Here is a 13,829-nt window from a genome sequence, read left to right as displayed (position 1 = left end):
GCCTAATGGCGCCTAACCACTCTGCCTGCCTAATTGCCCCTAACTGCTTGCCTGCCTGCCTGATCACCCCTAACCACTTCTGCTTTGGCCCCCGCCACTGTGGCTTGGTCCGGAAGGATGTCGGGAATGACATCCAGAAGGTTTTTGGCTGTCCGGTCTAATTAGTATATTATGCTTTCATTATTATGCATTGTGATGAGTGACCCTATTGACGATTTCAGGGAGATCCTAATTAGTCCAGAGGAAGGATCAGAAGAGAAACATATAAAAAAAAAACACATAAAGTTAAGTTTTCAGAGATGAACGAGTTAGGTAGGCAACATAGGAGGGAGTGGCTTTCTAGGTCTGCATTTAATCTTAAAATAGGAAAGAGGATGGTGCCGATCAGGAACTTTAGGCCGGTTGGACTGGAGATTAATGAGATAGGGAAAGTAAGATGAGACTGGAGGGCTTGAGAGTGACAAATCTTGTCTCTCTTTTGATGACTTTTGCGTTGTTCCAACTGTCACTTCAACAAACAATGCTACAAAATGTGCATATTTTGCAACTGTCAGTTTCTGTAAAATACATTTTTAAAAATGGAATTAATGGGTAAATGGGTAAAAATAGTTCAATTGTGGCCTTCTAAAACCACTGCACTAATTAAACTCTCACCAAGAGTATAAATGAGAGCCTCATTATCACCAACATGGGCTCTTATACATTTTTAAAATTCTAGCACGCTGGTAGATGAAAAACAAGGTACAATTCTTATGTACATTTTTTTTTAATATTTAAGCATCTTTATTTATTGGTCATTTGTATTCTTTTTGAACTGTTTATATGTCCTTTGTCTATTTTTCTATTGGAATTTTAGTAGTATTACTGTATTTCCTAATTTTCAAAAAGTTCTAATATGTATGTCTTATGGACTGCTTCACAACCCAACAGTTAGGATTTAAGAATAGCCCTAGTCCTGGATGTGTGGCTCAGTTGGATGAGCATCGATCCATGTACCAAAAGGTCACCAGTTCAATTCCCTGTCAGGGGGCATGCCTGGGTTTAGGGCTTGATCCCCAATAGCAGGCAGGCAGGAGGCAGCAGATCCATGTTTCTCTCTCACATCAATGTTTCTCTCTCTCTTCCCCCTTCTCCTTCCTCTCTCTCTAAAAAATCAATTAAATTTAAAAAAATTAGTTCTAGCTCGTTTGTTTCTTCTTTAAAGTAAAATCAACTCAACCTCTTATGCCCAGGATGTAGGAAGTCCAATTTCACCTTCTTTTGACTTCCTACATCCTCAGCATTATATGGGAGCCCAAGAACAAGAAGTTCCTGCAACTTCACTGGAGATCTGCCTGACCAGTGGTCTGCTTTCCTTTACCATAGTCTTTTCCAGGATTATGTTTTCCCATTAATCGGTCCATTTATCATCACAAAAGGACCTTCTTTATCCTGGGTAATATTCTTTTCTCTGAAATGTACTTTGCCTGGTATTAAAATAGCCACTATCACGTTGCTTTTATTAGCGTTAGCTTATGTGATTTTTTTCAATTTCTTTCCTTATAACCTATTTAAAGTTTTGCATTTAAAATGTGTTTGTTTGTTTTTCTGTTGCCAGCATATAAAAAAAAAAAATCCACCCTTATGACCTTAGCCCAGTTGAGAGCCAATTATTATGCATTCAGGTATTTTGTGAGCTAGTTGAAATCAACCATGGTGGGAGCATTTGCTATAGAAATGGGCAAGTAATGAAATCATCTCTTCCAACCTCTACCAGAGAAGACTTGTCAGCCCGCCCCTGAGTCCAGATTTCTTGGGTGGATTTGATACCCTCTTTCCTAAAATCCCTGATGATCATATGAATTTCCACTGTTATTCAGATTCTTTTTCCCTTCAAATTCAAGTCTCAGAGATAAAGAGAGATGGTAAGATAGTCGGGAGAGACCTTAGGCTTTGTAACCCTAGGATTTAGCACAGTGCATGGGACACAACAGGTGCTAGGTATTTACTGAACATTGCAGTCACCCTCCCGTCAGAAAGAATCCCACCAGACAGTTTCTTCCTGGTAAACCCAGCCAGGCAATGGACTAGGGCCTACTTGTCAGATCCAGCCCAAATCTACATATTCTAAGCCCTAAATCCCTATGAGTGGGTTTCTTTGACTATATCCTAGTCAAGAAACTTTCTAAAATAACTGCCTTGGTTTTCTGAGACACAACCTAAACCTTCTAGAATCGTCCCAGGGGTCTTCAAACTACGGCCCTCAGGCCACATGCGGCCCACAGAGGAGTCTGATCCGCCCGCCAGGTTTTTTGGGCAGTGAGCGCAGCCGAGGTGTTACAATAGGAATTAGTAGTTCATATAGTCCGGCCCTCCAGCTCTCTGAGGGACCGTGATCTGGCCCCCACTTTAAAAAGTTTGAGGACCCCTGCTACGCTCTCCTTTATTCATTCCTGTCGTATTTCTGCTCTAGCTTCCTACCCTCTGCTTTTTTTTTTTTTTTTTTAATATATTTTATTGATTTTTTACAGAGAGAAAGGGAGAGAGATAGAGAGCCAGAAATGACGATGAGAGAGAAACATCGACCAGCCGCCTCCTGCACACCCCCCCCACCGGGGATGTGCCCGGAACCAATGTACATGCCCTTGACCAGAATCGAACCTGGGACCTTTCAGTCCACAGACCAACGCTCTACCACTGAACCAAACCGGTTTCGGCTACCCTCTGCTTCTTAATTAACTTCTTTACTCTTCATGGTTTGGCTGTGTGTGTGTGTGTGTGTGTGTGCTGCTTTCCCTGATAAACCTTGAATAAGCAGCATCAGAACCACGCACTCTACTTTGAAGGTCACCTTTGCCTATTCAGTTTCTGCAAACGTGTTAGGGATTGGCGGTAATTACAGTGAGCACCTATCTCTACTAGACCAGCATCAGGAAGACACATTTCAATGCTCAGTGGGTTTCCTTTTGGTATGTATGTGGCATGCCATCTGAGCAGACGGCTTTTCCAGCAGTCCTTCAGTCCAAGTGAAAGGGTGAGCCCAGTGGGAGGGAGTCACTATTTCAATAGGCCCGAAGGTGTGTCCGTCATCTTTCACTTTAATTATGCTTGAAGGCTTCAGGCTTAAGAGGGACTTGCTCAAGCTAGATGTTAACTCCTTCCTTTTTCTTTTTTCAGACTTCCCTTCATCGCCAAATGTATCAGGGCGCCCATCCCCACATCACTCAACTGTCCGGAGTGCAGAGGAGAACGGAGATATAATATATATGAAGCGCCGTATATTTAACCACAAGGTTATCATTGTCAACTTTGCCACCAATGATATATATTTCTTTTCTGAAATGGAGAGGTAAGTTTCCCATCTGTGGCTTTTCATGCTTAGTGCCTCCTGGCAAAGACTGGCCTGGCCTGTACGTGACGTGGCACAGTGATTTCTGTGAACATCTCACTGAATGCTATCACTGTATCAATTTCCACCATTTTCCCCTTTGGGTCCTGAAAGCTCTTCAATATTTTGGAGTTCCCAATATTGAAATGCACTTATTTATACCGAGGATGTGGAACCCTTTTTTTGTTCTATTATCTATTATTATCTATTAATATGAAAGAAATCCTCTTATATATTGGACCAATTAGTTATTTAAAAAAAGTATTGATTTGAGAGAGAGAGAGAGAGAGAGAGAGAGAGAGAGAGAGAGAGAGAGAGAAAGAAAGAGAGAGAGAGAGAAACATTTGTTTCACTTAGTTATGCATTCATTGGTTGACTCTTATCCTGACCAGAGATCGAACTTACAACCTTGCAGTATTGGGACAAAATTCTAGTCAATTGAGCTACCTGGCCAGAGCTGAATGGCTGTATGCAAGCAGGATATACCAGTTCTCATCTCAGAGCTCATCTCCTGCCCCTCACCAACCACTTGCCTCAGGCTCCAGCTCAGAGGCTCCACCCCCACCTCTGCCTCTCTCCGCCCATGGAGCTGTCTTTTTGTCATTGTTCGGCCTCAGTGTCTGCTCCCTCCCCAATTTCATCATGCCCTTCTTCTGTCTTCATAGCCTCTACTGGATATTTAATTAATCACCTACTTATCTGTACATCTTCTTCCCTCACTGACTGAGCTCCTGGAAAGCCGGGCTTTGTTTACTTGTTCCCTGCCAAGTCCCTCCTCCTGGAACTGTGTCTGGCACAGCATAAACCCTGAATCAAAATGTTTGTTGACTGAATACATGAATGGATATGGGAAAACCTGGTGTCCTACCATTAGGAAGACTTTAACATGGTTAGGATTTTATATAAATGGCCTGGGAGAAATCAGCCGTGTACTTACATCGAGATAAGGTGTAACTGACAAATATGTGATAGCCACTGAAAGCATATGTTGCTAGGAGACAGAAAGTAGAGTGGTGGCTGCCAGGGGCTGGGGGAGGTGGGGAATGGGACAGTGTTTCATGGGCATGAGTTTTAGTTTGGGAAGATGAAAACGTTTTGGAGATGATGGTGGTGAGGATCCCACAACCACGTGGGCGTACTTTGTGCCACTGCAAATCAGTTCAACTGGTTATGTTATGTATGTTATCTTACAATAGTAAAAAATAAATAAATAAATAAATAAATAAATAAATAAAAATAAAAAAAGGAATATGATGCTTCAGAGCCTGGTGGTAATTGTGAGAGGGTCAGTGAAGGAGGGGAAAGAAAGAGCAAGACAACGCTTAGCCCTCTGAGCAGACAGAGGGCCCCGCCTGATGGGGAAGGGAGGAAGGATGGGATTAATAAAGGAGTTAGTGATGAAGAAATACACGCGCAGAAGCACTCAGCATCTCCTCTGACAGGTGGAAGGCGCTCAATTAGTGTTTGCTGGTAGATGAATTACAACTGGATGAATGTAGTCACAACCTGGCAGGGACTTGGCCCTGTCTTTTTTAGACCAAACATAGTCAGGGCAGGCTGCCCTGAGTCGCCACGGCTATCCTCTCTGCTGATTGCCTGCTTCCTGCCTCTCTTTAGATTTAACAATCTGGTGAGTTCAGCTCATGTGCGTCACGTCAACTGGGCCTATAACGAGAATGACGTGATCCTAATGAAGTCCAAGATTAACATCATCCTAAGGCTCTACCTGCAGTCTGACGTCCCTCCGAGGCTGAGGGTAAGGGGACTCCCACTCCTCTCTGGCCTTGTCCCAAGGAGCATTTCCCCCCCCTCCCTACGAAAACCCTGAAGCTGTGTCCTGAGTCCTGGGTCAGCCAGATGCCCTTGACCTAGCAGCCCCAGGAAAAGCTCCTGCCTTTTGAGGAGGGGGCATCTTAAAGGTTGTAGGGCCCAAGAGAGGTTTGCTGCCAGTGACCGGCACCCACTCTGCGGGTAGGTGAACATCTCCGAGACCCAGAAGGATGCCATCATCGCTGCCATTGCCGAGGGCCGCCTGGACCGGCACATCTTCCACGGGGCTATCATGTCTCTCTTCCCCATCATTATGTACTTCTGGAAAAGGTAACTGCCTCCCCTTCCCGCCCCTCCCCAGGTCAGGGAAAACTGTCATTGTGATGGAAATGCAGCAGAGTGCAGTGATAACAGCGCGGTGCGGGCCACATTGCAAGGCCTGGCGGGACGGATTTGGCCCGCGGGCCTTGTGTTTGACACACGTGTTCTAGAGAGTCTTCTGTCTTCCCGTAGCTCTCTGCTCCCGTTTTCCAGACTCATGGGGACCGAGATGGTGTGTTCTCCTACTCACTACACTTCGCCCCTCACGCTGAGCACTGAGTCAGAGGATGGGAGGCCACGTAAGACTGGGGACCAGAATGCCTGGCTCCCAACACTCCCTGCGCTGAATGGGAAATAAAAAGGAGAATACCAGGTTGTGTTAGGCGTGGGTTTCTCACCTAAGGGTGCCTAAGACTACAGCTACCTGGGAGCAGTCTGTCAAGGCTGACACACTGTCCCCATGCTCAGGGCGCCTCCTGGGGGCAGTGAGCCAGGAGAGTTTGGCTCTGCTGTGCCCACATCCCATAATTACCAGTCGGGGCACAGTTGCTAGATATTTCCGTTTTCAAGAGACGCTAGAAATTTAGGTTCTTAGGTCATAGCTCCCCATGTGAAAGTAGTACCATCTCAAACCTAAAACCTGGGGAGGAACCCGGGAAGGCCAGAAAGGAAACGGAAAGAAAGACAAAATCCGCAGAACAGATGCGGTGGGGGTTGGGGTGGGGGGTGGCCCTGAGGCCCTGGTTTCTAACCTGTCCCTTAGAGACTCACCGAAGTTCTCGCAACTGATTACTCACGCCTGTGGTCCACGGTGGCCCCAGCTCCACCTCCCCCAGGGTGAAGGGCAGCGCCCGGCTGTTAGTGGCCACAGGCCAATGGGCCGAAGTGGCCCCAGACCAGGCTGGTTGAGGTGTTTAGATTATTATTGTGATTCCAGGTCTGAGGGGTTTCCCCAACACACACACAAACACACACACACACACAAGTTGCTTTCTTAAAATAGAAGCGTTAAGGTTGCTTACCAACCACCAACCTTCCATTTTAAATCCCTAAGATAAATTATGGAATATAAGATTGAAATAAAATTAAAAAAAAAACAAAAACTAAGTTCAAGATAACCAGTTGATCCTTTTTGAGCACCAATTGTTCTCTAGCACTTATGTGGAGACTTGATTCTCTGCATGCTTAACCAGGACTAAATAAAAGTGGGTCCCAAAACTTTCTGGGGGATCGACAGCCCCTGGGAGATAGCTGCCTCTCCGTCTAGAGTCCGGCTCAGCGCTCCCTCATCCCTGTTCATTGCTTTCCTATATATTTGCGAAGATTTTTATATCGTACAACTGTGTCCGCATCTATTATCTCAGGTGAACCTCTTAACAGCCCCGTGAGGTGGGTGGTGCAAAGTCTTACTATCCCTGTTTTATAGATGAGAGAACTGAGGTTCAGAGCGGTTAAGGGCCTTGGTAAGTAGGTTAAAAACCAGGTCTCTTGGTCTTGCAAGCACCATAAAGAATGCATCCTTGCCCTAGCTGGTTTGGCTCAGTGGATAGAGAGTCGGCCTGCAGACTGAAAGGTCCCTGGTTCGAGTCTGGTCAAGGGCACATGCCTGGGTTGTGGGCTCAGTCCCTAGTAGGGGACGTGCAGGACGCAGCCAATCAATGATTCTCTCTCCTCATTGATATTTCTCTCTATCTCCCTCTCCCTTCCTCTCTGTAATCAGTGAAAATATATTTGGGAGGGGGGGGGGGGAGAATGAAATCTTAAAAAAAAAAAATGCATCCTTAACCCAACCACTGTAGCTCAGTTGGTTGAGCATTGACCTATGAACCAGGAGGTCACGGTTCAATTCCGGTCAGGGCACATGTCCAGGTTGCAGGCTCAAACCCCAGTGTGGGGTGTGCAGGAAGCAGCTAACCAACCGTTCTCTCTCATCATTGACGTTTATATATCTCTCCCCCTCTCCCTTCCTCTGAGAAATCAATAAAAAAATATATATATTTTTAAGAGAATGCATCCTTGAGGTATTGGGAGGTCCATGACTGGAGGGAGATCCAGTTTAGCAAGTGGAATGGGAGAAACCCACTGTGATTGGGTGGACTGTGCCTTGGGGAGGAAGAAGGAGGGCAGCAGTCAGACCACCAGAGCCAAGGCAGGATAGAAAATAAAGCCAAGACACCTCCAAGCGGTCCACTCTCGGGACAGGCTGGGGAGAGCAAGGGCTCAGGGCCAAGGAGGGAGAGATGGAGAGCGTGGCGAGGGCTTCGGGGGAGCAGCCGTTCTCAGGTTGTAGTGAGTGTGTGAGTCTGAGCTCCTTAGAGGAGCCAGGCTTTCCTCCAGGGCAGGACTGTTGGGAATGAGGGGAGGGGCCAAGGTCCTCAGTAAGGGACAGGCTACAAACTAGGGATGTTCACCAGGACCTGAGGGAGGCCAGTCAGATGCTCTGGCTGCACCAGGTGGAGTTAGATGGTATCTGAGAGTCTGATGCTCAGGGGAGCACACCAGGGTGGGGTACACCAGCGTGGGGAACAGCAGGTTTTTTATAGACTCCATTCACTGGAGGTTGCAGAAGGAAGTCACAGCATCCTGCCTGTCCTGGCCCTTCACTGAGCCAGGTAGCACACTGAGGCAGGTGCTGTCCTCTTGTCCACCCCCACTCCACCCCCGCTCTCTCTCCCCCCCACCTCTGGCTCTGGCCTGTCCCCCCTGTGCTCTGTGTCATAGTCCCCTGAGAGGTTCTCTCCCTGCGACCAAAAGCCATTGTTCTCACAGGTTTTGTTCCTGGAAAGCAACCCGCTCTTACTTCCAGAAGAAGGAGAAGGTGACCAAGGAGATAAAACTTCCTACTAAACCGGTGACCAAGTACTCTATTTGGAGTGGAGGTAAGCCCCGCCAGGACCCACAGCCCGATTCGCTAGCAAAGGAGACTCATGAAGAGGGCTGGGAGGCCCAATGGTAAGACCTCACAGAGGGTGTTTGCTGGTGGGAGGGGCATCTCATTACTGGGCCCACGGAGAAGCATTCAGGTCTACATTATCTGTGGCAATCAGTGATGGCAAAAAGGTCCCCACCCACCCCATGGGCAAGCTCCCTGGCATTGGTGGAGATATGGAGCTCCATAAACGGTTATGGTGTTAAGTGAGAAAATGAAAAGGTGGATGTAGAGTATGATTTCATTGTGGTAAATATATATATGTGTCTATAGATCTTTATGCATACGTATGATTTTTATGAAAACATGGGGAACAGCTTAGAAATAGAGTGTTAATAAGAGTATCTCTGGGTGATGTGATGTTGAGAGATTTATATATTATTAATATATTGTTAATCATATTAATATAGTATTTATATTATTCAGTATGTTATCCTATCTAATAAAAGAGTAATATGCAGATTGACCATCACTCCAACACACAAGATGGCTGCCCCAATGTGGACACAAGATGGCCAGCAGGGGAGGGAAGTTGGGGGGGACCAGGTCTGCAAGGGAGGGCAGTTAGTGGTGACCAAGTTGGCAGAGGAGAGAAGGTGGGGGCAAACAGGCTGGCAGGGGAGCAGTTAGACATCAACCCGGCTGGCATGGGAGTGGTTAGGGGGTGATCAGGCTGGCAGATAGAGGTGGTTAGGGGCAATCAGGCAGGCAGGCAGGCAGGCAGGCGAGCAGTTAGGAGCCAGCAGTCCTGGATTGTGAGAGGGATGTCCCAGATTGGAGAGAGTGCAGGCCGGGCTAAGGGACACCACCACCCCTCCCCGCGCCCCTGTGCATGAATTTCGTGTACCGAACCTCTGGTGTTATATATTTATAGATGTGTTTGAAGACACACACATGCATGTTTTCTTTACACAGAGCAGTTAAGCTCAGTCCCTTTCCCAATATGTGCGCTGAGATCGGTTACTGGAGCAAAGGGGGATTTTAGAGAGAGGGAGGAAGGCACACAGGGCAGTGTCTGGCGAGGGTGGGGCAGGGTGGAAAGTTCTGGGAAACACAGTTCTGTGCACCTGGGGAGAGTACCAGCAGCAGAACAAAATGTGGGGATAGGACAGGAATTTTAAAAACAGCAGCTAGCCGTCCCAGGATGGAGCTCACCTGGCTGTTGAAGCTTCTTTCCCCAGATGCTCACTCCTGCCCCTCCCCAAGACCCCGCACACACAAATGTGCCACCCCTTTCTTTGGGGCCCTGGAGATCTAAGTCCGTCTCTGGGGAACAACTCTGGCCACAGAGCTCTGGTCCTGCCCCATGGACCCCTGGAGAGGGCCCTCACCTCGGTAGGAAGCAAATGGCCTACCTCCATGGCTGCAGCCACCCTGTGGTCCAGGAGGCGTCTCCCCCTGGTCTCTGCCTTGTGGAATGCCACGCCAGCAGGCAGTAATCAGCTATCTTTTCAGGATGTGGGCGGCAATGTTCCTGCAGGTGCAAGGCCTCATTTTAGGATGAGGGTGGGTGTAGGGAGAGAGGAGGTGACAGCAAGAGGAAAAGGAGAGGGAGGTGGGCAAGGCAGGGTGGGCAAATGACGCTCACTTCCGAGGAGCAAGAGAATGCCCTCATTGGGCATTTCCTGTGCTGAGCTCCAAGGAGGTAAATCCCTACATCTTTTCTGGCGTCAGAAGCTGGAAGAGGTCTGCAGGACGCCCTGAATTAAGGGGTCAGGCCACTCGGGTTCTAGGCCTGGAAAGTCATCCTGGATGAGCGGAGGCATTTTGAGAATCTTGCTTCCCGAACTGCTGTGTTCTTAGACCCCCGATCTAAGATACAGACATTTGGATTTAGGCAATGCCCATCGTTTGCATCCTGTAACCCAAGGAGTGTTAAATGGGAGCTTCCTTGCTTGCTTGGAATGATTTCGTTGGTAGGACATTGCTGTAAAGGCTTTTAATGCCTCCCTCTTTCCCTCTCCCTTCCCCAGGAGAACATGCCATCTTGAGATTCTCCTTGCTCAGAGGTATCGAGTGGTTGCGGCCCCAGCAGCGAGATACAATACCAAGTTCAGTCCAGAACTGTGAGTTGGAGTTGGAACCCCGTGGCTAGCAAAAGCCCACTACTCAGTGAGTGAGAGGGTGACCCTAAGGCCAGCTTGGCCCATGTCCTTGTTGACCAGGAGGAGACTGAGATCCCCAAAATATGAAATAATTTGCTCAGGATCACACAGCTTGTGAGTGGCAGGGATGGAGTGAGAAGCGGGTCTCCTGCCTGTCCTCCCAGGGCCCCGGGCCCAGCTCTCATTAGAATAATCATGTCTTTTATAGCCCTTTAAAGGCAGTAGCTGAAGCTTCTCGATATTTCTGCCAGCTCCTCTGCCTCTGTCCAGGCATGGTGTGTCATCTTCATTAAGAAACAGTAATGGCGTCCCACTTGTTCCTTTCCCCTCCCTCTGAGAGCACCTGCCTCCTGCTTCCTGGAGGCTTTAGCTACTGATCTGCTTTCCCTGTAATGGGCACACTGGTCCTAGCCTCCCATCGCGGGCCCATGTCATATCCTTTCCCTTCCCCATTTCCGGCCGCTAGGACTCAGTCCCACTCCCAATCATGAAATCTGCCTTGGTTCCTACATGGTCTTTCCCAATAAACCTTTCCTCTCTGCCTATCGGCAGCTTCTCTTTCCGTGTTGGAGGTTCTGCTTCTCTGAAATGTCCCCTCATTGCTTAGTGAAGAGTTGATCATGAAATACTGCCCAGGAGTCATAGGGCCCCAACTGCCCTAAAATTTGGTGTTTCTAGTGCTTATCTCGCCTCATCTCCTCATCTTCCTTCCTCGGGTCAGTGAGGTTGAGATCATGATCTGTGCACCCAGATGAAATGTCTCCTAGGACAACAACAGAAAATACTGTAGCATCAAACCCAGGTCTCCTGAGCGTTGTTACTTCATCACTTTCCCAATTCCTTCTCTGGTGCTGGGATGCCTCCCTGGCTGGCTGGCCCCCAGGAAGGGCCTGCGCCCTGAGTTCTGATGCGATTTTTCTCTGCGTTTGTCCTTAGCTTCATCGACGAGCAACCTGTCCCCGTTAGCACATACCATCTCCGCCCTTCAGCTGATGGCTGCCGCAGGGTAGGTACCAGCTGGAAGTCCTCTTCTCCGGTGCTTAGCTTCTCTGTCCAAGTGCACCGTGGGAGACGGAAGAGAAACTTCCCAGAGACCTGGTTCCACCTTCTGACACTCGCTGGCATGGAAGAACCAAGAAGTTGAGCTTGCTGCTTCTAGAGAGGCCTGTGGGTGTCCTCACCCACCTGCATTAGGACAGGCCCTTGAGGAAGTTGAAGCCTTGACCCACCTCCCAGTAGAACACCATTGCTGGAGAAAGAGAAAGAGCGACCCAGGCGGTCCTTTATTGTCAGCTTCCCTAATTTTCCAGTGCTCCAGGGTAAGGTCCTGAGATGGGAAAGAAAGAGGAGCTGTTCTGCTTGGCAGGAGATGGGCGATAGGAGCAAAAAGGATTTGAGCCTGTCACAATCTGATGCATCCTCACTTCTGTAAGAAGTATCCACGTGGGGCTGATGCTAAGTGAAGGCTCTGGGAGAGTCCCCAGGGGGTCCTAGAAACCAGTGCCAAAGAGCTGCTTGAAAGTCAAGGTTACGGACAGCAGGCTCTATGCATGGCGGGCCTTGCCTCCTCACCAGCCATCCCACCTTCTCAGACCAGCTGCAAGGCCAATGCGGGTGGGAGCTCCCCAGGTATCACTGGCCAGCGCTGGTGCCTGGAAGACAAGCCAGGCGCACTTGGGAGCTTTTTGCTCAGAAAGGCATTGCCTGCCTTCAGAGGTTACAAGCCCTTGGGGAGGATGGTGAGAATAAGAATGGGAAGGGTCCTCCCCTGAAGGCAAAGGGTTTTGGTTTAGGCTGTTGCTGATCCTAAAGGGAATGACAGCCACAGACAAGCAGAGAATACTAACACCTTATCGCCATGGTGATAACCAGCCATTCTTCTCTCTTCCTTCAGGCAAAAATCATCTTTCATCAAAAAAGAAAAGAAAACCTAGTCAGGCCTCCCCCCAATAGAGGCACATCATCTCTCAGAAGCTTCCTGACACTGACAACCTTTTCTGGTCAGAAATTAAATGCCCTGGAACCCTCTGCCCTGGAAAGATCCATGGAGTGACGTCAGTGGGTAAGATGTGGGCAGAGAGCGTGAGCCGAAGCACCTCTGCCTCCTCTGATCCTGGGGGGCCTGTCAGAGATGGTCTTTCCCCCATGGGTGTGTGACGGAACACCCTATTCTTGGGGTCAGGAGACCTGCGTTTTAGTCTTGCTCTGCAGCCGCATGGCCTGGAGGAACCCCTGACTCAGTTGTTTAAGAATCCTGAGACAAATGTGTGGAGATGGCGTGAAGCACCTCAGGAAGCAAGGTGCTGTTTTATTAGACAGGTGGGGTCTTTGAATGCCAGGATCTCCCATTTGGACAATGACTCCCGTCCACTGTCTCAGCAAATCCTCAGAACCCTGTGGGTAACCATGTCCGAAACCATTAGTTTTTAAGCCGCTAAAGAAACCGGCACACACAGGAGGTATGTGCCTTTCTCCCGAGATCACTAGGCAGTAAAGGTAGAGTGTGGACTAGAGCACCCACTTCTGCTTCTCATCTGTGGTCACCTAAAGGCCTAACTTGTTATCATCGTTTAGAATAGGGGTGTCGAACTCAATCAGAGAAGGGGCCAAAATCTAAAATCCAGCCTAAATCGCAGGCCAAATGGTTTACTGAACAGTCATAAACTGTCATTGTGATGGAAACGCAGCGGAGTGCAGTGATGACAGCGCGGTGCAGGCCACATTGCAAGGCCTGGCGGGACGGATTTGGCCCGCGGGCCTTGTGTTTGACACATGTGGTTTAGAGTGACAAGGCCCAGTTCCCATCCTTTGAAGAAAATCAGGAGGAAGACGGTAGCATGCTGGGAAGGAGCTCACCACCTGAGACGCTTGAGGAGAGGTTGACGTGTTGACTCTCTGGGGTGCAGAACAAGGAAAGATTAGAATGATTATTGGGGAATCTGTTCATGTTTCCAGCCAACGTTTCCTGCTATGCTGATGTCCTTTAGCTCCTAGACTTTTCCCAAGGATGAAAAATGTTGCAATGTTGGGACAGGGCTCACAGGGAGAGACTGTAAGAGTGTGTGGCTGAGGCTGTGATGGATGGTGACAAGTCAGGAAGACCATAGGCCCACAGGACGGGAGGCCTCACATCACTTGGCAGGGACCACCTGGAACAGAAAGACGTTCTGCCCTTTGAGTCTGGCTGATTGCTTCCTTTGGTTTCTTACACCTTCTCACCTCAGCGATCCCAGGTCTAGCATGTTCTCACACCACATTTAGACTAGTGTCACAGAACCAGTCACCTATAAAATGCGGACGGGTAATTCAAATGAGAAAAGCAACCCATAAGAGAGAA

General features: G+C 48.6%; 1 protein-coding gene across 1 annotated transcript in view; it reads left to right on the top strand.

Annotated features, from left to right (window-relative positions):
* Positions 1-11,765, top strand: part of RGSL1 (regulator of G protein signaling like 1) — a 37,865-nt gene extending 26,100 nt beyond the window's left edge. Inside the window, exons 15-20 of the mRNA XM_045583157.1 lie at positions 3,157-3,328; positions 4,985-5,123; positions 5,343-5,467; positions 8,228-8,337; positions 10,361-10,453; positions 11,429-11,765. Coding sequence (XP_045439113.1) covers positions 3,157-3,328; positions 4,985-5,123; positions 5,343-5,467; positions 8,228-8,337; positions 10,361-10,453; positions 11,429-11,502 — 713 coding nt within the window. The 3' untranslated portion in view covers positions 11,503-11,765. The remainder of the gene's footprint in view (positions 1-3,156; positions 3,329-4,984; positions 5,124-5,342; positions 5,468-8,227; positions 8,338-10,360; positions 10,454-11,428) is intronic.
* Positions 11,766-13,829: the final 2,064 nt, after the last annotated feature.

Source organism: Pipistrellus kuhlii, unplaced genomic scaffold, assembly GCF_014108245.1.
Source record: "Pipistrellus kuhlii isolate mPipKuh1 unplaced genomic scaffold, mPipKuh1.p scaffold_m20_p_18, whole genome shotgun sequence".
NCBI classification, from domain to species: Eukaryota; Metazoa; Chordata; class Mammalia; order Chiroptera; family Vespertilionidae; genus Pipistrellus; species Pipistrellus kuhlii.
Note: the sequence above shows the minus strand (reverse complement) of the source record. Positions and strands in the feature narration are given on the sequence as shown.